We start from the raw sequence: 27,668 nt of genomic DNA, 5'->3' as shown, positions 1-27,668 counted from the left end.
GCTATGTCACTGAATGCTGCATTCATAGCCATTATGCAGACAGTGTATCTTCCATGTGGCCTTGAGCCTCTGCTTATCTGTGTATGTTTAATTTCATTGATACAGCAGGTTTAACAGTACCTGGGATGGATGTATACATTTAAAAAATCACAACACAAGTGGAACGAGATGGAAGACAGTTTAATAGTAAACACTAAATACTTTTAACTGTGATTACATCACTGGCAATAATGACTGTTGTTTCATTTCCAATAGCAAAAAGGAGTTAGCTGGAGAAAGCACTAGGCTTCAAGCATGTTTACCATATTCCTGCTGTAATTAATACCTCATGTACAGCATAAACAACAGCCTTTCACCTATCTGCTTTTCTGCACAAGTAAATGGTTATTGACATAACTTAAGCCAAAACCAGATAGAATTCTTTGTGTTTGATTCTAGACCACAAGAGCAAATCTTTGAACAGTAGGTCAGCTGGGATTCTCAGGACGACTTCAAGGTTTACCTGTTATTTAAACTGCAAGAGGAAATGGAAGCTACTATACTGCATGTCATTCAGTCTTTTCTGTCATAAAAAGTTTGCAGGGTTATGCACAGGCATTTCATCTTTTTTGTAGTTTGATGTCAACTGTTTCCTTGTTTCTCTCTCACAGTGGCTAGGAATACTTCTTTGATTGTCTCTTTATCCAAGTTCCTGCCTGTAAAAATAAATTAAAATTTTATAATGTATTACAAAAAATGCATGCAAGTAGCAACCTGCAAGTCTTCTCAGCAAAGAAAATATTTATTATACCAATGAGTGAAAGCAGAGCAGTATTAAAATTAAGCTGCAGGTAACAAGGTAACTTTGGATTCTACAGGCAACAATAGACTTCAAGCTGTACAAGTAATGGAAAGGAGGAAAAACCGGTTTTTTGGTCATAAAACCACTTTGCAAAGCAGAGAGCAGCAAGTAGGAAATACAAATGTACAACCTCAGCATTACAAACTTTTCAGAAACAAAACAGGTTTTATACGTTTTAATGGTTATAATCATCTTCCTTACAATTACTGAACATTCCGAGAGAGATATATATAAAATATATACTGAACATTCAAACCATTCCCATCACCATACTTATAATTATGGATTTTTAAAATAACATTAAATATGCCAACATAATTTATTAATACTTTGTATTGTATTGTACTCTATTGTATTGTATTGTTTTATTTTACTAAAAGTGTAGATTCAGCTGGAATAAAAAACTGCTGGGGGTCTTGATGGATAAACCTTAACTGAAGGTTATGCTGAACATACTCACTGCTATTGCTTTTCACTGATTGCTTTTCACTGGACAAGTCACACGACTGCCAGCTAAAAGAACAACCTCTTAAAGTCAAACAAGGAGGTATGTCATTTCCTCTTACCTATTAGGACCAGTCTATTTGTTCTCTTTTCGTCTTCTTTCCAGGCTACTGGAGTCTCTTCCAGATCATAGAGCTCATGGACACCTTGGACTATCACCTGATGAGATTTGCCTTGAATAGATACCAGTCCCTTATCAGAAAAATAACTGTTAGGATATATAAACAAACCTTTAAAAGTGAAATATGGAAGAGTGGGAAAAAAACTTTGAAACCAGGCCAAGCAGGGAAAAATATTTCTGACAACTGTACAACAGTTAATCAAAATAACCATGTAGTATGATCAATTCTGCTCCTAACATCCATTTTCACATCTCCTTATTTTGTTAAGGACTAATAATTATACTCTGCATACTCTGCCTTCTGTTCCTCATTTTGGTCAGTATCTAGCAGATTTGATGCCACTTTGCGTATCATATATGGTATATGATCTATATGTCTCTGAAAGACTGACTGCTAGCAAAAGTGATGTAAAATGAGCCAAAATGTTTGATTTCAGATTATTCTGATTAAGCTCTCATGCTCAGCATATTCACTATTCTGAAACAGAATCTTTGAGTACTAGAGAAAAAACATCTGTGAAGTTCAATGACTAGCAACAGAATTAGAAGGGATTTCTGCCAGAGTGAGCCCATTAACCCACATACCAAAAGTTGTATTAACATAGTTTTTATCACTTCATGTAAAACTTTATAAAATATTTTAGTGGAACACATTCTATAAAACATGTCTTACACTTCCCTAAATAAAAAATTTCAAAAAGTTAAACATGTTTAATGAAAAAAGGTCTGCATTTGACATATTAGTTGGAATTCTATGACTCTCACTGCCAAAAGGATTATGACTGCAGGTAAGATATAAACATAAAAGCAACAAATTTTGGAACTCATTCTGTAATTATCTAGGGTTTATTTGCTTTGGTGTATTTGTCTGTGACTGAGGGCCAGCACACAGCTTGTCACAGGCCTCAGAACTCCTAAGGAATCACTTTGATTCCAATGCTTAATACAAGGAAAATGTACTTGTGCATAGCGGTACTGTTTTCAGACAGCTTAAGATGTATCACTGGCTATTTTCTTCTATTTTTCACGAAGGGGAAAACAAGGATATTCTCCTTTTGCTGATGAAAGAGCAAGAATACAACCTTTCTTCCAATGAAATGAAAACGGATTATGTTGCTATCCATTACACACAAGCGTTCTCAGAAAACAAACCAGAGTGTATTTTCTTGTATTTCTTACAGCCTACCAAATGACAGACTTGATTGTCATTTTTTAATTATTTACTTGGCTGCTTGGTATAAGGAAAATGAAAATGTATCCTAAATTGTCACCTATACTCCTCTCAACACCATGCAACTGAAAAACATGAGGTGCCCGTGAAGATGAACACTTATGGGCAGCATCTTTAAAACTACAGTCTGACAATACCGTAAAAAGTTTTAAGTGTAGACCACAACTAGTATCGTGCTACTATGTTATGCCAAATTCAACTTCGGCATATTATGAAGAAGAATTATAATTACGGCTAGCAACCTATAGTATCCAATCTATAGTACTCAATCCTTAGGTAAGGAGACATTTATGTGGGATGGATGGAACCTTTCAAAGCAATGAAGGTGAAAAGTGAGAAAGTGATTTAACTATGTCCTGTTTTTTAACTCTGCCACTGATGTTTGGGAATGTACATCTTTCCTCTCAATTCAAAATAAATAGGCTCAATGTTTGCTTTTCTGTCAGCTATCTCCTTCTGAGTTGTTCCATCAGCCAGCAGATAACAAACTGTCTCTACACAGAACAATGACAAATTGCTATTCTCCATTGTGTCTCCTCTGCTACAGTGACCCAGTGGCGCCCTTGACAGATCTGTAACTGACAGCACACTGCAGTTTTTTAGGTGTAAAAGAGAAAAAGCACAAAACAAAGAAGTTGGTAATTTCTGACTAACCTTCAGTCTTACAACGTCCATGGTGTGCCCAGTCTTATCTTTCACGTTCTTCTCCCACAGAAGATTCTATGAAAAGGAAAAATGTTTTCATAAACAGAATGGCATGGGGTATTTTCTATAAAAAGTCACAATGATTTTTCAGTTGACAGTGATGTATTACTTACCTGAATAAAGAGATTTAAGTTTTCTTCTTTTATATTTCCTGGAACTTCAAATGTTACTGTAATTATACCCTGCAAATGGAGAGACCCACTTATTATTACCAAACTGAATAAATATTTCATTACATTAATTTCAAAAGTATTCTTTATAACTTGGCCTCTTTATAAAAAAGCAACTATATACTCATGTCAAATTTTAAAAAAAATTCTCCTTTTCTGTTCTGCTCTCATTCGCTATATTATGCTATACTTTTTGGTTCTTTTTGGATGTGCACCTCAGGGGCACACACAATACATTGAATAGGTTAATGCCATCAGCTTGTACCATGTAATTCTTTGCTGTAGCTGATGTCTGTTCCCAAAGAAAGCCTAACAATTTTAATTCTTATAGGCTAGTAAGCTCAATCTTTCAAATATGTTTAAGAATGCTATTTTCTTGGCATATTGATCTTTGTCACAATTTTTTCATCACAGTTCTATTAGACAAAAATTAATGAACATATTTTTCATCTACCTATACTTTCCTATTAAGAAAAACTTTTTTGTAAATAGACTATGTAGGAATAGAGTCCAAAAATAAAGATGTCTGAAGTGATGTTTTATTCCAAAGCAAACACTGGCTTTACTGCTTAGAAACAATTATTATCAAAACATAAGATGAAAATAAATGCATAGTTTAAAATCAACAATTTATTAAAAAATAAAGGAAATAACATGTTGAACTTATTTTTGTCACTACAACCTCTCAATGGCATAGAAGAACATACAGAGGATTACCTTCAGTGCAACCGAGAATTCTTTCAGATGGTTAGTACTTTCAGGTGACTCATCCAAATTAACAAAAAAAAAATACAAGCAACAAGCAGCAAATCTATCTAATGACCAAGCAAACTCACCAAAACAACCAAAAGCTAACATTTTGAGCAGCTTCAAAACAAGACAGACAAAGTTCACTGTGCTCCAGGCACAGTGCAATATTGCTTCTGTTAACCTTCCACAGGACGATAGTATCTTTATTATCCAACAAGGACTTGCAGCCTACTGTGAGAGAAGTGTTCTGCTCTCATTTATGCCTTATCTGTCTCAACAACCATCTTAAAACTGTGGGTGTTGACCTAACAGGGATAGTAACAATGAATTCTCACTGTTCCCTTATGGTCAAATGGCTCCATACTACCAAAACAGCAATAATGTCCTTAATAATACAACCATGCTATAAATCTCACAACTTTCAGAAAGGCTTCTACTTAACTTTTTTTCTACTTTAGGGATCTATTCAGACTTTTAGTGCTATAACCAATGATACTTAAGATGAACACAAATTTTAATTAAACAAAAAACTATGAACTTAAAATTCTGATCGCAAATATAGCTAAGCATGAAACTGATTTTATATTTAATCTTTAGTTACAAAAAGAGATTATAATTGCCTTTGCTGGTTTCAAGGCTAGGAACTTCACAGTCAAGATTTGCAGTTGAAAAAAAAAAAATACAGGCATTGCATGCATCATATTTTAACCTGAAAATTAAATTTAATCATAGCAACTTTCTTGAATGCAAGCACACTTTTCCAAGCTACTGTATAAAAACACAAGTTTTTCTTTTTTTGCGGTCCCTGAGGGAACTGTTGCTTTTGGGTGAACTGCTCCCAACTGGGCATACCCTGAGAGGACTGCAGTTTTTAATGGTTGGACTTGATGATCTTGAAGGTCCTTTCCAACCTTAATGATTCTGTGATTCTGTGACTGTGACCCACAACTCAACCACAGAGCAGTGTACCTGTATATACCTGGCTGGGTCCTGTGGGTGACCCATGGAGCATGGACACTAAGGAACAGAGCAGTGACAAAGCCACTAAGAAGCAAAAAGATGCAGAAAGCTACTACACAAAAATACAGGCCCAGGTAAAGAAGTCTTTTTCTTCTAAGTATTGAAAGGATGCAATAAGGTCTCGCCGGAGCCTCCTTCTCTTCTCCAGGCTCAAAAACCCCAACTCTCTCAGCCTTTCTTCAGAGGAGAGGTGTTCCATCCTCTGATCATTTCTGTGGCCCTCCACTTGACCCACTCCAACAGGTCCATGTCTTTCTTGAGCTGGGGTCCCCAGAACTGGGTGCAGCACTCCAGGTGGGGTCTCATGAGAGCAGAATACATTACTGCAATGACTTGGAGAATCCAGAAGTAACCTTGGTTCTGGTACTGGGAAACCATGCTTGTATATTCCAGTGTGAGTGGTGCACCCACTACATGTGTGGGGACATGTGCTGACAAGGTATAAACTGTTGGAAAAGTAGGGACCTGTGAAAGCTCTAGTGGGACACGAAGATGACTGGGAAGACACTGGCTACTGTCAGCTTCAAGCCCATGTGCCCATGGCATGGGGCCTTAACAGTGTCCTAGGGCAGCATCCAAGAAAGTTAGCCCAGGACCTGCAAAGGGGATACAACTACCACCTGTAAAACACTGTGAGGTGTGCTGCTTTGCTGTGGGGGTATGCCAGAGTTTATCATATGCTTCAAATGGAGCCTCAGAAAAGATCAAGACCACTTAGAATTCATCACCATCAGACTGACAGTCACTGTTAGACTCATGGTCTGCTAAAGGATGCGCTAGCAAGTGCTCAGCAAGAATGACAAACCCTGAATAAAAACTTAGCAGCTGGTAACACTGAACTGGCCAAAGGGAAAGCTGTGTGACAACCCATGCAATCTACTAGGGAAACAGTAAGCCAGTTTAAGAGTCCTATCAGGCAGTACATATTACAGTGCTGCAATAATGGCGGCACTGCTCCCTAAAGTGCAACCACTCTGCGACCTTTTTCTCAGAGTAATTAAAGCAGTGCAGGAGACCTGCACTTGCTCACCCCAGAAGTCACTTCTGCAGTGGCTGTGGTGGTGCTGGGAAGCTGGAAGAGAGCACTTGAAAAAGTAGGAAAATCTGGGATTTACTGATGGGATGGTTATGCTGAGCTCTATCCTTCTGATCCCACCAAACAAGACCCCTGTGGAAGGGACTGGGAAGAAGGGGCAATTGACCGTGATCACTTTGACTCCTGCTATGTTTACAGGCGAGGGACCCCAAAAAGGCTGAGGCCACAGACCAAAAGCTCTGTCAGCTAGGCGTAGCCATTATTGTCCCTCTGGTATCACCTGCTAACCTGGTGGGACATCCTATTGATCAAGGAGTGACCTACAGTATGATAGTGGCAGGAAACGTGCTAGAGGCAGGTGCAAGATCAGCCTCATGGCAATGCATGACAGAAGTGCAGTTGTGAAAGTGTCAAGCGGGGATGAAAGATGTCCATACTCCCACCATACAAATTGGGACTTGGAAAGGGGAAAAGAAGGCCTTCAAAGATCAACACCTGGGAGATAACGAATAACAAGCTCAGGAAAAAGGTCAGAGCTCAGTTAATATGGTTATAGGATGTCAAGCAAGCTCTGGGAAATCTAGGTCATGCATCATCTTAACTCTCCAACTGGGGAAATGCCCATGCTATATCAAATGAACACTGGTCACCATGCATTTGGGTTCTGGATGAAACTACAGCTGTTGGACTCGCAAACCAACTGGATATTCAACAGTGGTGCTACTCTGTGGTTGTACTGTTTAATTGTTTGCTTGAATATTTGCTTGTATACCAAGACATAGTGGGTATATTCAACAGCTGAGTGTCTTGCAGCAACAAAGCCTGAATTTTACAGTAAGCAATATAATCTACACCAAAGGGTAGAGTCTACAATGAAATGTAAATTCAAAGCCTTATGATACTAACCTTCATCATTGGCTTGGCAGGAGATGGAGGTTAAATACAACAATTTTTAACATGTATAATCAGACTGCTACAACATTAATCCCTACAGTCTAACTCTCAGTGCCAAGTAGTGGAATATGGACTACATGTACATTCAGTTTCTGATGATATTAAGGGTAGAGTCTATAACCCATATACAGCTCTTTAAATATGCGTAAGACATAGCAGAGGGCTGCAATGATGGGGAGTATGGGAGGAAGCTATCAGAAGCCATACATCTCTCACAACTTGTTCCAGCCAACTCCAAAACCATACAACAGTAAAAAAAAATCCCACACATCTTCAGGCAGAGAAATACATGACATCCTGTCAGAGACAGACACCTCCATCCACTTAGGAGAGAAGACTCTTTGGAGGAGGCATGCCATGCCAAAGGGGGTACATACACCCCTGAGAGACTGCAGCTTGTTTACCCGCAGAGCAGGGGCACACCTCAGGTACTGAGGGCCCCACATGAACCACAGGGAAGGAACCTGGAACAGAGCAGTAATGAGGAACATAAAATCATTACACAAACACCCCCAATTTCCCATGCCACACGTGGCCTTGCCAGGAGAACTTGGATGGACTAAGTATAACCCACCAAAAAAACAAGAAAAGTTGGAGGAGAGAGGGAGAGAGGAAGAGTGTTCATGTGTTTGTGTAATTTTTTTTGCATTTCTTTTTTTCAGTACTCAAATCAGTAATTCTAAGTTTTTATTCCCTGGCAATGAATTAATTCCCTGACTTAAGACTGTTCTCCTTTTGAGAAGGGCTTAAGCAGAAAAAGATACTGTGATCATAACATTTCGAAAACAAAACACAAAATTTCAAGAAAAAAAAAAGGTAAAAAAAAGAAAATTAAAAGGGGTCCTTTCTGGTAAAACTTGCACATTGTGGACAAGACAGGTGCTTAAAAGTAGGAATAAACATAAAACAGTTTCTATTTTGTGGGGATGATGGACCAGACCCTTTTTCCTTAAATTCATCTTTGAAATTATATATGCTGGTCACAAAAAAAAAACACTTTTGCTCAAATAAAAGCTACAAAGGCAGAAATGTTATTTGCAGTTGCATTATGCTAGTATCATTGTATTGCACACAGGGAGAGAAAAAATTCTGCCTTGATATAAACACACACTGGATTGAGCACTTTGTGGGGCGGTGGAGCACGGGTGGGAATACATTTCAGAATTTAATTTGACATACTAAAAATACATCAACAGAATTGTTTCTTTTTTTTTAGCATACATGTGCTTACAGGATTGACGCCTATTTATAGGGGAGAATCTACCTCACTGTTGCAAGGTGAATTGTTACTATTTCTTGTGAAAACAATGGGAAGCACTCATAGAATGGAAACATACACATGCTTAAATACTTAATGAAGTTTTATTAAAGCTTTAAATAATGCAAATTCATGAATAACATCTCCCTGATATTGACATACACAGACAACATTTGGACAGAAAACCTACAGGATAGAGACTGGCTACAAATCTATGACTTGATTCTGCAAATATTAAAAAGAGTAGTGGTATTTGTCTGTTTCAGTAACACTCTCCATGTGAATCAACAAATGATGTGACTGTCTAGAGCACTGGAAGTCTGCAAGTTATTTTTGAAAGTTATTTTTGACTTACTATATCCATTTAGAATCTATATACAGCAAAGCACAATCCTATATGTATTCAATGTAATCTTCCAAAGATCTTAAAACACATTACCCCCTAACTGAAACCTTCTGAAAAGGTAACATTATTAGCATGCAATGCTTGCAATTACCCTAAGCAACCTTGTTGTTACAAAAAGATTGAAGCAGTAGTTTTGGTAATTACCTTATCCAGATGTGCATGTGTTGTCTTTACATGCTCAAGCTTTTTCTGCAAACTGAAAATAAGTAAAGTTAAATGTCGCATTTGAGTACGATGGACAAAATGTAATTATTTCAAAATTTAAATAAATTCTTTCAGTATTGCAGAGCAAAACTAAAATATCAAGGATATCAAATATACTCAGAATAAGCTTCAGCTGTTAATTAAGTTTGAATCTCAAAATAGGTATGTTTAATTATATTGGTTTGATCTAGTTAACAATTTGTCTTAGAACATTAGGTTTTTAAAATATAAACACAACTATAATAATGATTTGCAGTTTCTTTGGGCTTTTAAATATCTGTACTTCAAGAGGTACAATACCCTTGGTATTCCCTTATGTAGGAACAGAAGGCAAACTGCATCATTAAAGCAAATAGGAAAAATCACTAGTATGTCTCTATTAGACTTGATTTTTTGAGAATACTTCAAAGAAGGATTATTTGAAAAGCAAGAAGAAAAAAAATGTACAAAGCTGCTGCTTGTGAGAATGAAATCTGAAACACAAAGTGAAATACTGTATCATAGAACCATAGAATACCAGGTTGGAAAGGACCTCAAGGACCATCTGGTCCAACCTGTCTTTGCAAAAACACGGCCCAGACAAGATGGTCCAGGACCCTGTCCAGCCAAATCTTAAGTGTCCAGTGTTAGGGAATCCATCAGTTCCATGGGGAGATGGAATAATATTCCAATGGTTGACTGTTGTCATTGTGAAAAATTTTCCTCTTGTGTCCAACCAGAATCTCCCCAGAAGTAATTTGTGCCCATTACCCCTCTCTTTTTCATGTGACTCCTTGTACAAAGGGAGTCTCCATCTTTGTAGCCATCCTTTAAATACTGGTAAAGGCGGTAAGGTCTCCCCTAAGCCTTATTTTCTCAAGGTTCAACAAACCCAGTTCTCTCAGCCTTTCCTCATATGGCAAGCTTCCCAGTCCTTCAATCACCTTTGCAGCCTTTCTCTGGACCCTCTCCAGCCTGTCCACATCTTTTTTGTATAGCAGGGACCAAAACCAACACAGTATCCAGGTGTGACCCAACAAGCACCAAGTGGGATAATGGTTTCTTGATCTCTGACGGTGATGCCCTGGTTGATGCAGCCCAGTATCCTCTTGGCTTGCTTTGCTGCAGCAGCACACTGTTCACTCATATTGAGCTTCTTGTCCCCCAGGACCCCCAGGTCCCTTTCCACAGAGCTGCTCCCCAGCCAGGTAGATCCCAGTCTGTGCTGCGCTCCTGCATTATGTCTTCCCAGGTGCAAGACCTTACATTTGTCTGTTGAACTTCCTAAAGTTCTTGTTAGCCCACTCTTTCAGCCTATCCAGGTCTTCCTGCAGGGTGGCTCTCCCAAAGTGTCCACTTCCCCACTCAAGTTTGGCATCATCAACAACTTTCATTACAGTACACTTGATTCCATCATCCATATAACTTATGAAGATACTACACAGCGTTGGGCCCAATATCGATCCCTGGGGACCCCACTTGTGACAGGTTGCAAGTCTGAAAAGCTGTTGGACAGTTTCCCAGACACTTCAAAGACCACTTGTCTAGACCATAATGTCATCAGTTTCTCTAGGAGGAAGCTGTGGGAAACCACATCTAAAGCCTTGGAGAAATCCAGGTAGACAATGTCCACTGCTCAGCCCACATCAAACAAGTAAATTACTTTGTTGTAGACCGCGAGCAGTTTTGTCAAGCATGATTTGCCCTTGGTGAATCCGTGTTGGCTTTTCCCAGTCACATGCTTCATTTGACTTACACTGTCCCTAAAGAGTATTCATTACGTAACTTTCCCAGGGACTGAAGACTGATGGGTCTATAATTTCTGCATCTTCCTTTAAGCCTTCTTGTAGATGACGGGACATTAGCCGCCTTCGAGTCTTATGGGATGTTCCCCAATCTCCATGACTTCTCAAAGATTATGGAAAGTGGCCTTGCAACAATGTCAACAAACTCTCAACACCCTTGGGTGGATAACATCAGGGCCCATCAATTTGTAGGTGTCAAGCTCCTGTAATAGTTCACATATCAACTCTTCCTTCATTGATGGTGGGTCTGTGTTTGCATCAACCTGGATTTTTGTTCCCAAGGCCTGAGGCCCAACAGTGCTTGTAAAGACAGAGATGGAGAAACTGTTGAGAACCTGTGCTTTTTCAGTGTTGTCGGCGACTAATTCACCTCTCCTGTTTAACAGTGGGACATTATTTTCCTTCCATTTCTGCTTGTTGTTTACGTACCCGAAGAACCCTTTCTTGTAGTTTTTGACATCCCTGGCAGATTTCAATTCCAGTTGAGCTTTTGCTTTTCTAACTGCATCTCTGCACACCCTGGCAATGCTCTTACAGTTCTTAATAGGTATTTGTCCGCTTTTCCGTCTCTTGTACACTTCTCTTTTGGTTTTGAGCAGATTCAGAAGCTTGCAGTTAGGCCAAGCAGTCTCTTGCTCCACCTACTTCCCTTACCTTTAAAGGAGGTGAACTGTTCTTGTGCTTCCAGGACAGCATTCTTGAAACACACCCAGCACTCACTAGCTCCTTTATCCTCCATGGAAGCTTCTCACACAATGCCTCCCAAACAAGCTCTGAGCTCAGTTTCGCTGTATAGAGCTCAAGTAAAATCAAAAGAAATAGAACTTCATTTAAGCAGTCTACAACCTTCTTGGTGGTTTTAGAATTTGTCTTCAAATGCTGCAATTTTAGAGTGTCTCCTCTGTTTTACCAAACACTGAGAAGATACAAGACCAGACCAAGGAAAGAAAGAAAGATTTTTTTTGTCAGCTCTTTAAGGACTTTCTCAGATTTGCAGAGCACAGCACTTCTTAGTAAACCTTGAGAATGCCACCCAATATTACAGCTAATGAGATCTAACTGTGAATTGCCATTGTCAAGAATGATCCTTTTCTGGTTCACATCATCTTGCTTCTTTCTCACTGTTGTGTGGCTCCAGGATGAGTTAGGTTAGCTATCTGATACACTGTAAGAACTCAGGACATGGGTTTATGATCTGGTTTATGACCTAATAGTTATCTATTGGCCATGAAGGATATACTGGCCTTCCTCCCCCTGTAACTTTATTTTGGATGGCTATTCTGAGCCAGTGTCAGCAAAAAGAAAGGGCAGCCAACAGTCATGAAAAACAGGCTATTCTCTGGATAGTACTGCACTAGTTCATTAGGAAATCTCACGAGCACATCTCATCTACATGAGGCTAGTAGCTTGCATCTTCTGCAAAATCCCCGTTCTGTAAGTAAGTGGCTACATTCCTTTACCTGAAGTGAACAGTATGTGTCCAGGAAGAAAAATGAAGCTGACACTGCCCCCAGCTGCATATTCCTTCCTTTTCTTTACAATTACTCCAGTACTCCTTGCTCTCTTCGCTGAACTTTTCCAGCCCTCTAACATGCAGAACTCGTATTTGTCATCCAAAAAAAAAAAAAAAATGGAACACAGTAACCAGAATTTTCAGTGGCTTGCTTTGTTGTGGAACCTCAGTCTCTCATCATTTTCTGTGAAAACTGAGGAGTACCCCAGTTCATCATGATGTGAAGTGAGAAAAATTTTTAAATCCTTTAAGTTTTAAAAGAACCAGGAAGAAGTGTACAAATCTGCTCCACTACTACTATTAAAGCAAAACTTGTATTTTGGGGGAAAAAAGCCAACCAACCATGCACGCTCTGGCTCATTTCACTTTGCAAAGTCAAAAAGCTTTTGTTGCACACATTTCAAGTGGATAAAATTCTCAGGCTCAGAATACCACTTACAAAGTGAGAATTTTAAATAAGTGAGAACACTAGAATTTCTAACAGAAACTCAGATGCAATTTGAGTGTGTCTATTTCATGCGTGTATTTATACAATGGACATTATTTCTAATAAGAGAGAGTGAAATTATCACCATACCTTATTCCAGATAAACTGTCAAAAGCATGCAGGTCCAAGACATCAGAGAGATCAACTCTAAACGGGGGAAGAAAGCAAGCTTTGTATTTTTACTATATTTAAATATTGTGTATACTTAAAGAATTATTTTTTAAGTGGTTCTCCGAAGCTTATGTTTGTTTTCCTGTCTATCATTCTAATGCCATCAATCTTTAGCCTTAATTTTGGATGTTGGTGGTTTGTTTTGTCTCCTACAAAGAAACAGTTTTTATTTACACGGTATTATGTAAGCACAGAAACATCATTTTAAAAAAATTAAACAAGACTAACATTTTTGTAAATGTAAACCAAGCTGATCTTCAAATTAAAGTCAGAGAAGCACGCTGGGTGCTTGTCTTCAAAACCCTGGGTTACCAAATAAAATACATACTCTACAGTCACTTGTTGATCCTATCTAATCAGACAACAATGGCAAATATTTTTCTCTACATTTGCCAGCTATATTTGGCAATAACTTTAAAAAGCCAACTATATTTTATTAAGATTATGTCTACTATTTTCCCTTCAGCAATTGCTTAAAACCTGAACCTGTATTACAGGAGTATTTATCATGATATAGTCAAATAATTGATGTAACAGCACACAAATCATTCCTAGCAGTCTGAAAGATACACTGCTTTCCTAATGTCCTTAGGAATATCATTACCATTCAATTCCTTATTAAAGAAGAAATAGGAGTCAAAATTTCAATGAAAAACAGTAAAAACAATGCAATTACTTTTCCTTCTTATAAACTCTCTTGCACTGCCTTCAAAGTAATTTTCTAGTAACAACTTATGTGCAGCAGCCATCCTAAGTGAGAAAAATCTTTAAGCTGAAACAATAGAAAAAAACCATAGCGCGAGTGATCAATGATTAGCTCAGATACAACTTGGCCTTACAAGCTGCTGTTTAGTGACAAAATCTGGTTAACAAATTATGAGAAACTTTTAATTTCTACCTATAATGCTCCTTTAAAAATCTGCTACGTTTTTGGAATATGCTGAAGCCAATTACAACTACATCTACATTAGAATTTTTCAGGAACCTTCCAAATGCTATCACTCCATAAATGGCAACTATGGCAATGACTAAAATGCAACTTTAATAATTAAGAGCCATATTCATATTAAACTTAGAACAAAATTGAAGTTTTTGGAAAAATTAACGCCCAAGCTTTTGCAAAATCCGCTTCTCATGTAAATAAGAAATACTTATGGTTATACTGCGAAGTCCGATAAAACCCACTAGTGACAAGCTCTGCAAACTGAGCTACATCTCAATAGTGATTTTTTTTAAACTAGTTATACACTAGTGTAAGATGTGAAGAGTAACACAGAAAAACATATTTTTACTTCTTTAAAAAAAATTCCTTTATCTAAATGCTTATTAGCAAAATAAACATAGCGTTAAATATTTCAAATTCAACAGTCTTCCTTTAACCAAACTGATGTAATAGCATACTTAAACCTGTGACAAAATGAGCAGGATCTGGTACCTAGTAATAGTGGCCACTTAATACCTTGATCTTTGTGTCTCCAGAATTTTAACGAGTCCATTTATTGACCTAAAATAAAACAGAAAAATCAGAAGTTACATGAAAATGCAACTATAATACATTGCTTGAACACCTTAACCATGGAAAGCAGCACGAGAAGTAGCGTCACGACAGTAACCCTAACTCTGTGATCAACTTGTTGAACAAAGCAACAGACACCCCAACAAGACTTCATGTTTATGACTTTTTCATACCCTAATTAACAGCTGGGGAACTTCACAAGTTCTGACAGTTAAATACTACCAGTAAGAATAGTGATTTCCTGTGCAAGATTCCTCATGATACACTCTGCTGGGTCTAAGCATTTTTACTTTTAGAACTCAAACTACTGATAGAGTTGTAAAGTACTTCAAAATACCAATGTTTCATTTTGGTTATCATGGTACTAATAGAAAATGATGGGACATGCTTTTGATCATTAAGTTGATTCAGACCATTGGTTTTTCTACATGCAAGACCTTTATTTGGGACTTCCTCCATACATGTTGTGTTCACTAGTGAACTCATGTCTACTCACAGATTTATTTTTTCCCCTGATGCTGATTCAGAAAAATGGAAACAGCTGCCCAAAATATAAGAATGTGGACACTTAAGACAAAGGCCTGTCCTTAGGAGGTAACATCAAATCTTACCTAGGTAGGCAAACTGCTAAGCTTGTGTAAGCACATAAAAGTATTGAAATGCCTTTATAAAGGAGAAGTCTCTTTTTCCCTGCTGAGCTAATGACTTACATCACTGAAATCATGAGATCTAATTTCTGTACTAGCAGCAAGAAGGAAGTAACTATGTTTAAATAAAAATGACCCTTGAGCCAGTACAGTGTTAGTTATGGCAAAAGTTTCATACCTGACCGATGTTCTGACTTTATTCAATTCTTCCCCTGAAACCAAATCCGTTTTATTGATGATTATAAGATCAGCTAATGCAACCTGCCTATGCATTATGGGAGGGGGAAAAAAAAAAAAAAAAAAAAGAGAGACAACATGAACAAATATTTTTTCTGTAGGGGAGAAACACCACCTCTCCCATAGCACCAAAAAAATAGTATTGTTAGTACAGAAAGGCAAGCATTAATCAAACTAGAACATCATGGGGTATGACTACAGTACTACTGTCTTCTTAAGGTGCTTTTCTGTGTCATAAGAGGATTCTACCAAACTACAAAGGCTTGCTAGTTTTGGGTTGGTTTTTTAAAAATAACAAAACAAAAAACAGGTCATCTAATTCGCAGTGCTTTGTAATCTATGAACTTCACAAGCCCCTAATTCTTTTGCATGTACTCTTTGCAAAGTCATACTTGAAGTCTCTTTGCTTTATGAAGACTTCTATTATTACAATTATCTTTAATCATTGTGGCTCTGTACCTAGCAAAAAACATTCCTCTATCTCCAGTTCTACTTCAAGCATCTGGTAGATTCTAGCATGCAATTCTTTGTTCCTCCCAACACAGGTGGTTTTCCCTCACTTATGTAAAATCCCATCCCTCTTAAAATATGTATTAGAAGAGTCAGATCTTGGCAAAAAGATCAAATGGAGCATGAAGTCAGTTTTCTACCTCACTACACCAATCCACCTTGGTTTAAAAGCCGAGGAGGAGAGAAAAGCCTTATAAAAGAAAAAGAAGACATTCCTATTTAACTTCTATACAGTGCAGTTCCTTACTGTGATATATAAAATTAATTTATATATCCATACCGAGATGCTTCATTGACAAGGCCTTCTGGCTTTTCCTCTGTCAAGTGCTAGACAAAAATTACGACAATGGGATTAGACATATTCATCTGCAGTTAAAGGAAGTCAAAGCCAATTCAGCTGAGGTATATTTTTCAACAAGGTATTGAAGAAGACAGTATCTAGAATTTTTCCATAAAAGATGGCAACAAAGTATGTTTATACAGTCACCACTTCAGAATTTTATAGTTTCTTTTATAAAAACTCTTCCCTCAATGAATTTTATGACTAGAATGCTGAAGAGTTGGAAAACTGTATTATAGTATTTATTTTTAATTATTTTTAAGATTTACGATGAAGTAAAAAAGTCATCATGACACACAGTAACCATGGAAAAACATATCTGAAAAAATGAAAGTACAGTAACTTTTCTATTGAGTGTGATGCTGACTAACTGTTAAAGATGAGTTAGGCTTGCAGTACATGATTTCCTATACATAACCGCACACTCCTTTTCTCTGAAAGATTTGAGAAACTGTACTTTTGTAGTAAAAATTCATAACCCTTTTTCTGGGTTTGTACAAATAAGCCACTACTCCTTGGCAAGTCTGCACAACATCAGTGTTTGTGGCCTATTTAAGCTGTAACTGGGCAGAAAAGTCAGTTGGCACTGACAAAAGCAGCAGCCTCTGGTCATGCTGCAGGAGTTTAGTATCTTAACCACCGGCAGCTTTGTGCTCCACCTATTTGCCCAAGCTAATGTCCTCGCAGAAGAATTAGTGAAAGGGAAGAAAAAAAAAAATGCCTGTATCTCAAGCAGCAGCGTGAAGTTTATCAACATAAAGCCTTAATTTCATCAGTAATTTAGGCAGAGCAACAGACTTCATTCTGAAGCAGCAAAGGTTCAGCCACAAGTTGTTATCTGCCCACTCTGCCATGGAGGCACCAATAACCAGGAGAGAAGCATCACAGACACTTGGAGACAGCAAAACTTTGAACCGGTGCTATATTAGTAAAAGTCAGTCTATTATGCCTGACATCTCTGGGAAGATGGGAGAGTCCTGTGCATTCTTTCATTGGCTTTAAATGTACCAGAAATATTATTTTAAAATTTGGTTTTAAAGGCACAAGAACACCAAATGAAAGTGGAATTAATTGTCATGGCAAATACAGAAATTAAAAAACCTACAAAGTTATTTTTTCTTTAAGTGGAATTATCAGGCATCTAATATTATTTGACTTGAAAAAACAGAACTAGATTATTGCAGAATGTCTGTCACCTTAAAAAAAAGAAGAAAACAATTTCCTGATTGTACACAACCTAAGCAGAGCATAACAACAGGATGACTGTGAGGGAACCTCCCCTCTGACCTTTTCTTTGTAATCCTCTGTGTATTGATTCTATCGAATTAATTGTTGTCAAATTTGTTGCCCTGAAAAGGGCAATACCAGTAGTGCAGATGTCAAGTCCTGAAAGTAAAGAACTGCCACTTCGAGCTGTCCAACTGTTTGCCCATGATTAAAAAAATGAGTATTTCAGACTGCTGGGTGACAAATCCATTAGAGTCATAACCCATGATATCAATTACCACTTCAGTTTCAATTTGGCTGACTGGTCACACAGTACTATTTGTCAGCTTTTCTCGTGATGGGTTGGTTCTTTGAAGCACGACACCCTTAAATTGCTGCCTGTTATCTCAATGTCATTACCTGTATAGCTTTCAAAGTCTTTGAATCACAAGCAGCTGTTGAGGTCAAGCTTTGCAACCAGAGGAATTGCACAAGTTAGCAAGTCCTTTATACAAAGCAAAAGTTATTTACTTGGCATGTAACTGAGAAAGTCTGAAGTTTCTATTATTCTGAGTGGATGTCAGTGTTGTACAGGCTTACTGTTTAAATAACAAGAGTTTTCAGTGAGCTGCCAAAGGTAATAATGGGTAGAAAAGCTCAATGTTTCAGAACATTTTTGGGTTGAATTTGACGTATCACTTGAAAGTTTTAATACTAAAAGTTTTATTTTTAAAACAATAATAATTCAGTGCTTCTGTGTGCAATGCAATTATATTTGAGTCAATAAATCAGCATTGCATGAAGATAAACAGAACAACATTTTTGCAAGCAATAAAACACATTCAAATTAGTATAAGAGCACTCAGCTGAAATGGAGGATGACTTAAGACATGCTGTGGTTTCTTGTGATAGTCGAACTGATATAAAAAAATCAGTTCCTGCTTAAAAGTGCAAATCAGTTCTCAGCCTCTTCCCCTCATTCTCCCAACTCCTCTGCGAAAGTCCTTGCAAAACACAATGGCTTAACTCTGGCTTGCTGTGGGGTTACATGAGTTCCATCCTGGTGCAACACAAACTGATAAGAGGGCAGGACCGTCCCCTTTGGGTAAATCAGCTGTTTGATGAGCTAAAGTGAAACAAGAAACTCAAAGAGTCCAAACAAAATAAAATTTTAAAAAGGAAGGATCACTTCCTTATTTTTTAACCATTATTTTTCAATCTTCTCAGCTTTTTGCAGCCATTGTAAAATACAGATATATTAAAAATACTTTCACAGCATGATGGGGTTTTTTTATACCATGGAGGCATCTTTTCTTACAGTCACTTTTATTTTAAATCCTGCAAAATCAATACCTAACCAAAGCAGTCACTTCCTAAGTTACTATGTTGCAAATAATTATCTGTATGACTAACTATAACAAAAAAAGTTGAACTATTTAATTTAATCACAATTTCTGCTGTTACCCAGCCTCACTGTTCTATAGCTCTGTTCTTACATTACACTTTATACAAATTACTCTAATACATACTCTTTTTGTCTGCTTTCATGAAGTGATCTTTTAATCTGAAACGGTACACTAGACACCTGGCTCTCATCTCTCCTTGCCACAGTTGCCATTACATTAGCACCTTTCCCACTTTTGAGCCCTAACTCACTTGTTACCACACTGGTATCAGAGGTCTGTTCTTACTCCTCTCCTTTCAATGACACTTTGTATGACAAATTTCTCCACTGTTTTTATAGTAATCCAAATACATATTTGGAATACAACGAAGATTCCTCAATGAAGTGATAGAACTGGAAGGAATCAAGTATCTAGCAACCTCACAACTCTTAGTAGACATGATGCTGCGTTGGTAAGAATCTGAATTCCTCTATCAGTACTTCCTTGTTCCCATTCAAAATATATTATTAATGTACCACAAGAAACTGAAATACATCCTCATCCATTGTAAGAATTAAAGCTATTGTAAAAATGTAATTCAGCCAAACGAACATTATTACAATAGCTGCTCTAATGTTACATGGTTTAAATCTGCAACAAATCCAGTAATTTACCTGCAATCCATGTTTTGCATCAACAACAGATACAATACCTAAAAGAGAATGTTAAAATGTAATAGAAATGGGCTGAAAGCAGCAAACAATTTAACAATTTGTAAACTCCTGCATAACTATGAAAGTAACAATATCATCATATTTACAACTGGTTACAATACTTCCAATGCTTCCAGTGTATCTGAACATTAGGCTTGTCACCTCATTAGTTTCTTATTTGTTACTCCTATCTGTGGTAAAAAAAAGCGTCTACCAAACCAGGTGAGAGAAATTCTCACAAAGTAGATGCCTCTCCTCCTTCTGCAACAGCAAATCAGCAGATGTTTGCTTTTACAGATTATCAAAACAAATTAAGGGGACTGACTGAGGTATGCAGTTACTCTTAAGTAACCAGGAATCCACAATTCTCTGGTGGAAACTTAGGAAGCCATTTCCTATTCATCAGAATGTTTCATTGGCTAGATGGGTGTTTCAAAGACTGACCAAAGTATTAGCAGGATTTAAGCCAAAACAACATTTTTTTTCCTACATTAAAAAAAAAAAAGCAATATTCAACATGCTCTTTAACTACACAGCGTGATTGTTTATATTACAGTAAACTCAGATTTTTATTGGAACACAGTAAATACTGCAGATAACAAGAGTATAACAGGCAAAGAAGGCAGAAAACAAAAGGCACCAAAGTCCGGATGTTGACAAGGTAAGAATTCAGAAGAGAGGAAACAATTTAGGAAACACTGCATTGGAAAAAAGAAAAATAATGAGAGCTGTAATATTACTCCTAAATAACGTTTTATAATACCTGACTAATGAGGGGTTTATCCCCCATACACCACAACCAAGATCTCTCCAGATCTGATCCCTTAGCAGAGCATTACACAACTTCAGTTTGCCAAATCCAATTTGGCAAACTGAAACAGCTCACCAAACAGATAAGCAAGCATTAGGATAAGCAAGTGGATCTCTGTGGTCCAATTTGGGGCTGCAAGAACCACGATCATGTATTTCAAACACTTTGCATTACATGATAAGAAAACATTACACTAAATCCAGATACGGAATGCCAATACATTGGGAAAAAAGCTTGGATTTCTTACCATCAAGATAGATGTCACTTCCCAGCTCGGAATCAACCCAGAACATGGAAGCCACAGCTCCTAAGAAGTGCAGTACATTTAGCTGCCAAATTGACATTTTCCAGTAAACTACCAATATTGAGACATTTCACAGAAAAACTCTATTTGTAGTGCTACACTTGAAACTCCTGTCTTACAAACTCAGTAAGCATCACAGGTGTCAAATACCCAACTACACATTTCATCTAACAACAGCTACCATAGCTGTAATTTGTGCACACATCAACAGCTATGGCTACAAAAAGCTTTAAAAAATTCATAATTCCAGATGCATGCAATTTGTCTAAATTACCTTTACTCAGTAGCATCACCTATCTGTCATTACTATAGTCCAAGGCTCCCTCATTTCTAAAATGTTCTGTACTCCCCCTCTTCACCTTTCAGCCATTGTTTCTAGGTCATGGCACACACACACACACACAAAATGAGATCAAACAGTTAAAGAAAAATGGAATTGGGACATTTGGGAGAAATCAGCTCCTGGAACCTTTTCTTCTTCACTGGCTTCTATAAAGCCTGTCCTATAGCTTCTATAAAAACTGTCCTGTGCAGTTTCTTATATCATAAATCAACAGGACAAAGAAAGTCAAGAGTAACCAGATACAGAAAAGAATGTTTTCCCTAATTATCTCAGGTCTGCACAGGAAAGATTCTGGCTTTAGATAATTTTAAGATAGACTGAGATAAGAAAGATCTAATGCAGGTTCAATTTCCAAACTGATAGTGTACTGGAAAAGAAGTTTACAAGGGTAAATCATGCCTGATCAATCTGTGAAGGCCACATCTGGCCTTCTGTGAAAAAATTATTGCATTTGTGGATAAGGGGAAAGTGCTGCATGCTGTTTACATCACCTCTAGCAAACTTTTCAACACTGTCTTTGAAGATATGCTAGTAACCAAGCTGGGACATTACCCGTCTGAATGGAAAAACAACTAGGTAAAACTGGTTGGATAGTTAAGCTCTAAAGGTTGCAGTTAACAGGTCATACTGGAAGTCGGTAGTAAGTAGGGTACTGTACTGGTCTACATTGGGACCTGTCCGGATGGAAGACAAGCTTGTCAACTTTGCAGAGAACACCAAATTCAGAAAGGAATTATTGATACACCTAAAGGCAGAGCTGTCTTTCAGAGGGACCTGGCAGGCAGGCAGGAAGGAATGGCCAACGAGAACTTGATGAAATGCAGCAAGGAAAAACGTTGAGCAATACACTTAAGAACAAAGAGTCCCTGGTAATGACACAGGCTAGGGACAGATTGGCTAGGGAGCAGGTCTATGGAGAAGGCCCTGGGGGTCCTGGCAGGCAGCAAGCCAAGCAAGCAGTGTGCCCCAAGATCAGAGAAGGCCAAAAGCACCCAGGCTGCTGGAACAGAAGCACGGCTGAGTGAGGTTATTCTCCTCTATTTATCACTTTCAAGCCCACATCTGGCTAGTGCTTCCAGCACAGGGATCCCCCATACACGAAGGGCATCAGCATGGGATCACCAAGATGGTTGAGGCCGGAGCACAGGCCACATGAAGAGAGGCAAGGGAACTGCACTCGTTCAGCCTGGAGAAGGGACAGCTCCTGCAGAACCTAACAGCAGCCTCCCTGGTACCTACAGGCGAGTCACTGAGAAGACTGAACCAGGCTGTGGCAGAAGGATGGGAGATAACTGTAGTACATTGAAGTAAGCAAGGTTCAGACCACATATCAGAAAAATATTTTTTCACCATGAAAAAGTAGGCACAGAACTGGTTGCCTGGAGAGGTTGTGTCATGTTTATCCTCAGAGAACGGAGATATATGACTAGATATCTCAATCAACCTGGCCTTGCTTTATAGCTGACCCTGCTTTGGGCAGACGGTTGGACTAAAGACTCCTAACATCCCTTCCAAACCGAATTATTCTATGATTATATGATTCTAGTATTTTTTTTACAAGCTAAGCCTTCTAACCAGATGAGGTGCTTCTGGAATAATGAAACATGTAGCATTCTCTCTTCTTTGTATAGTCATTTGTATTTCTTCGGAATGTAAAATGAAACATACTAAACTGACCAGTCTTGAGCGAAAAGAATCAGCAAGTATTTCAACAACTGGGACCGCATTTTATCAAGGACTTGGAATCTGTGACCTGATACCTGTGTACTAAACATAGCCTAGGAACATGCTACTCCTGTTTTCTGTTAAAATGGCCCTGTAAAACAGATTCTAGCAACCGTAGGATGTGCTGTATATTTATTTTTTTTAAAAAAATCATAATTTGTTACAAAACAAACAAATTTAACACATATCAGTGCCACAATATGAAGGACAGGAGGAGCCAACAGATACGACAGTACTTGTTTTTTTCAATTATAAGATCCTTAGCTACTGGCAGGCTGTCTAAGACTATTAAGCACATCAGAAGAAAAAAGGAAAAAAAAAAAATCATCAGCTAAACTCGTTCTAACACCTAGAACTGTCCACCTGAAGTGACAAGATGCAGTCTTCCATACATCACTGTATCAACACCAAATACCTGTCAGTAGTTCACAGTGCTTATTCATGCAAGATATAGCAAAGGGCCACAACATCTAATGGTTTTCTGGTATCTATTGATTTTTTTCCAGAAAGCTTAATAGTTTTCCAATTTGACTCAAATAGATTTGTGTGTAACAGAGGCCAAATCAATGTCCCCTCCTTTGAAGAAAATTACTTTACCATGACAACTATTTAGCTTTGAGCTGGAAAGTGTCAGTCTCCTAAATGGGAAACAACTGAATTTCTGAGAAGAATTTCCTTCACTCTCAATCAACAACACATTTTTAATTGAGATGGTTCAGAGAAAATTGTTTTAGATAGCTATTACTAACATGAGCTCAAGCTTAAACAGCTTTTTATAATAAATCTCACTAAAGAGCACACAAGGAATTTGTAAGACCTATTATTGTTCTGTACTAACCAGAAGAATGTATTAGGCTGTTCGGCAGCATATTTTCTGACTTCACAAAATATAAGGCCTATCACAACCAATGTAACAATACAATAGATGCTAATAATTTATAATTTAGAAGGAGCAATGTAGAACAGCAAAAGCCTACTGAAAACTAGTAATTTCAGAGTGTGCTTCTCTTCTCCAAGCCCAGTGTCTTCTCTTTAAAGAAATATATTTTAACTGGATTTCTGTTAAGCTTTAGAGTAAATTTAGAGCAAGTTCAACAAAACAACACAACACCCCAAACAGCCCCACCCACAACCCCGCTTCTGCACCTTATTCAATTCAGTTTTAGTCTACACAGCAGTCAAAGCATGTGCCTGACAACTCACCCCTTTATAATACATTTTGCACAGTAAACTGACCAGTGAACAAACAAACATTTCATAAAGATAGAATAATTACGGTTATGGAAACCATAACGTGAACTACCTGGATCTGCCAAACCAGTTGTTTCTAACAATATGTAGTCAAATTTTCCTCTCCTTTGCATCAGGTTTTCAATAGCCTTCACGCCATTGTCCCTGTAAGCAGAAACAATTAAACCTGAGAACAGAGAAAACAAGCTAAAACATGTATCTTCTGGTGCAGAACACAGAGTCATTACCATCAAAGCAAAGGCCTGAGTCAGGACTTACAGTCTAAAACAAAAATTCAGTCATCAAGCTGCTGCTCTAGTATTATGCAACTGTAGTTTTCTGTTTGATTTTAGTCTGAAAATAGTGTTTGCCTACTTCTAACAAATCTTCCAAACACTGGAAACCATGTAAAGGACAGTAAGGCTGTGTAATTATTTGATCTGGCAGCTGAGGTTACAAAAAGAAAGGAGGGGTATGGAGGGAGGTGGGGGGAGCTGAACCATTTTCTCCTGCCTTTCCACATCACCTACAGCAAAATTAAGATGTGTCATTTACTTAAATCTCAGCTGATGAAGTCAGTCTGAAGCAGAAGTGTATGGCATTTTGTATAAGAAACCAATGTATAGAAAACATAGCAGCAATGGCAGTGCTCCTTACATCACAGCAGAACACAATGCAATAGTGTCCTCTGTTTTCCACTTACTATCCTTAATAAGGCACAGGACCAGTTCCTCCAAATTTTCAGGACAAACAGAGCATCATCTTTATTTCAGACTTAGCACAAACAATCCAGAGTTCAAACAAATAGGGTAAAAACATGTCAAAGAAACAAATACACTCCTGCTTTTTAATGTCACCATCAGCTTACGATTTGGAATACTGTGTTTCATTAAGTGACCAAAAGGCTCTCCCTCCACCCTTTCTGAGGTATACAATATTCAAGTATTAACCAACATACAGAGAAAGAAACAGAGAGTAAGTATCTAATGCAGAAATTAGGAAAACTGAGTCCTAGTTCCAGCCTCCCTGAATCTTTAACTGTCTACATAAAAGCATATAATACTAAGAGAAGAGGGAGAGCTCCTAATCCTACAATATCCCAATGGTGTATAAGTTGGTGTTTACATTATTTTTCTGAAAGTCACTAAGTCCAAATCCAGAAAGGCAGCAAAAGGAAATAAATTTCTATCTCCCGAATTCCAATTCTTGTTTTATGTGACAAAAGAAGTCACTATCAATACTACCATCAGTTTTAGGAATCAAATCCTCCATGTCTTCTCTCCTCTCCTCAATTCCCCCAAAGCCCACTGTAAGAACTTGTACAATAGTCCTTCCTTACTTTACTGAGCAGCACAGGCAGCCATTTCTGAGCTCCAGCCACTCTTCATAGAGTTCTCCCCCTTGACTGATTGCCAGGGATTTCTCCAAGGCACTTCCTAGAAATACAAGTATTACTATCATTTTAATCTACAAATTTGCATGACAAGACTTGCAAAACAAATATGAAAGATTCAAGCTGGTATACATTTTCACTCTTGTGTTTTATTTTTTTGTGCCTGAGACCACGTTTCTGATGTTTTTCAGAAATCAGTATTTTCCATTTTTAAATTTAAATGCCAAAGTCAAGTTGGGTTTTACAAAGACCCAAAACCCAGAGGATAAAAAAATACAGCAAAGTACCACAAACTTTACTAAAAGTAAGGAAAGTTAGCCTCTACCTCCATACCAAATAAAGGTTCTGCCTGTAAATTTTATTTTAGGCTCTATAAACAGAAAAGTGACATGCATCTTTGTGATGAAAACAAACAAACAAACAAAAAAACCCACCACCACCACAGTGCAAACTGTAAGCAATGCTGACCATGGTACAGATATGAAATTATAGCCATAACAGTTAAAAATACTGAGAAGGAAAACAAAGAGCTTAAAGGACCACAAACACCAAGTACTATCTCCCCATTTTCTTGGTCAAGAATAATTTGTGATCTATAAGTGGATGAAAAGGAAAGAAAAGAAAATCTTATCTACCAACATGTTATTTTAATTTCCATTTGCTTGAACCTGAGTAGGAGAAATGGAGGTATAAATGGAGGCACTTGCGACAGGGTGACACATTGATTTACTTGATTCTGAGGGACTGAATTTATGTACAGAACAGATTAATGCATCTCATTATTTTATCAACACCAGCCAAAAGGCTTTTTGCCCTTCTAAAGACTATGAGCTATGTCAGCAATTTCAGTAATGGATTTAAAACAACAATGTTCTTGACTTCCAGAAATGTTATATATATTTGTCATTTTACAGTTAAAAAAAAAAAAAGTGTTTCTGCAGGTTTACATACCTTCTCCAAACTCATTCAGAATAACTGCTATTCTTTTATTATGCTGTTTTGTCAGTATGTAATTTAGAAGAGTTGTTTTCCCAGCTCCTAGAACACAGACCACATTTCTATTAAAATGTTTTAAAAGGCTTAAATTTTCAAACAAAAAGTATTATTATGTATATGCACATTGCAGACAAATCTGATCTCTTCTGGAATGTGAGTTTTCATTCTTGTATCCTGCATTCTATTATAAACACTGCAAAAATTAATCTGTAGAGATATTTGACCCCATGGAACGATCAGCACATTAAATCTCAGCTTTAAAAGACTCACAGCTTTCCACTCAGTAAGTGTCAGTGCTTGATAAATTTACAGGTCCCCTACCAGCTGGGCAGTCTTTTCCTAGAAAACTCTTTTTTATGTTTTTTTTAACAAAAGGCACATTTATTCTTCTCCCTCCCACTGCCTTTTCTGATCAGCTCTTTTGTCATCAGTAATCACTGATGTCCTACTAACTGCCATTAGATGAGGTACAACTTCTGTAATACCACGTTACTAGCAGCTTCATCCCATGCACGAGACCACAACTAGGGCAATTTGGTAAAGCAACGCTCCTTGCCTGCCCTTAGGGCTTTTTTGAGACAGTATGATGCAGTACAGAGTTGCAACTTTTAGACAGTGTTGGCGATCCTAGAGTTAACCTGATCTTTACCGTATATAACTATATTTGAAGCACCAAATAACTGTGTCGGTTTAAGAGAGGAAAGACAAACCTCACATTTGTAAGCCTGCATTTAGCCAAGGCAAATACATTACACTATCTAGACATCGAGTGGCAAAATGCAACTTGTCAAACATGACCAGAATAAATCGGACGCTGAAAACAGGCCGGTAAAAGCAGCAACAGAGACTGTTTGGACAGCGTATACAGCTGTTCAAAATCGTTCCGCAAATCTAACTGGCTCCGCACTTACCAGGAGCGGTATAAGGTAGGGCACCGCGCCGACAGCGCAGGGCTGAAGATGCCTTTCTTGCTCTGCCGTCAGGGCCGCACCGAGGCCCCGGCCCGCGGGCACGTAGGCTGCTGTCAGAGCAGCCGGGGCACTTCTCCGCACGGCGCCTCTCAGCCCACAGCCCCGTCGCAGCCCGGCCTTTCACTCGAGGGCTTCCCCTACGCCCACAAAGCGAAGCCGGCAGGCCTGCCTTCCCAGCCCTTCCCA

General features: G+C 38.0%; 1 protein-coding gene across 1 annotated transcript; it reads right to left on the bottom strand.

Moving 5' to 3' along the window:
• Positions 1-621: 621 nt before the first annotated feature.
• LOC104613715 (COBW domain-containing protein 1-like) lies at positions 622-26,553 on the bottom strand (the record flags this gene model as incomplete). Its single annotated transcript, XM_010293481.1, has 14 exons — positions 622-695; positions 1,408-1,537; positions 3,352-3,417; positions 3,516-3,584; positions 9,141-9,192; positions 13,075-13,131; positions 14,615-14,659; positions 15,497-15,583; positions 16,346-16,392; positions 19,671-19,708; positions 20,768-20,827; positions 24,196-24,287; positions 25,462-25,558; positions 26,467-26,553. Coding segments are annotated over 14 exons (1,001 nt in total), but the record flags the coding sequence as incomplete, so codon positions are not given.
• Positions 26,554-27,668: the final 1,115 nt, after the last annotated feature.

This window comes from Phaethon lepturus, unplaced genomic scaffold (genome assembly GCF_000687285.1).
Source record: "Phaethon lepturus isolate BGI_N335 unplaced genomic scaffold, ASM68728v1 scaffold12698, whole genome shotgun sequence".
In the NCBI taxonomy this organism is placed as follows: domain Eukaryota; kingdom Metazoa; phylum Chordata; class Aves; order Phaethontiformes; family Phaethontidae; genus Phaethon; species Phaethon lepturus.
The sequence above is the reverse complement of the archived record's forward strand: the minus strand, read 5'-3'. Positions and strand labels throughout refer to the sequence as shown.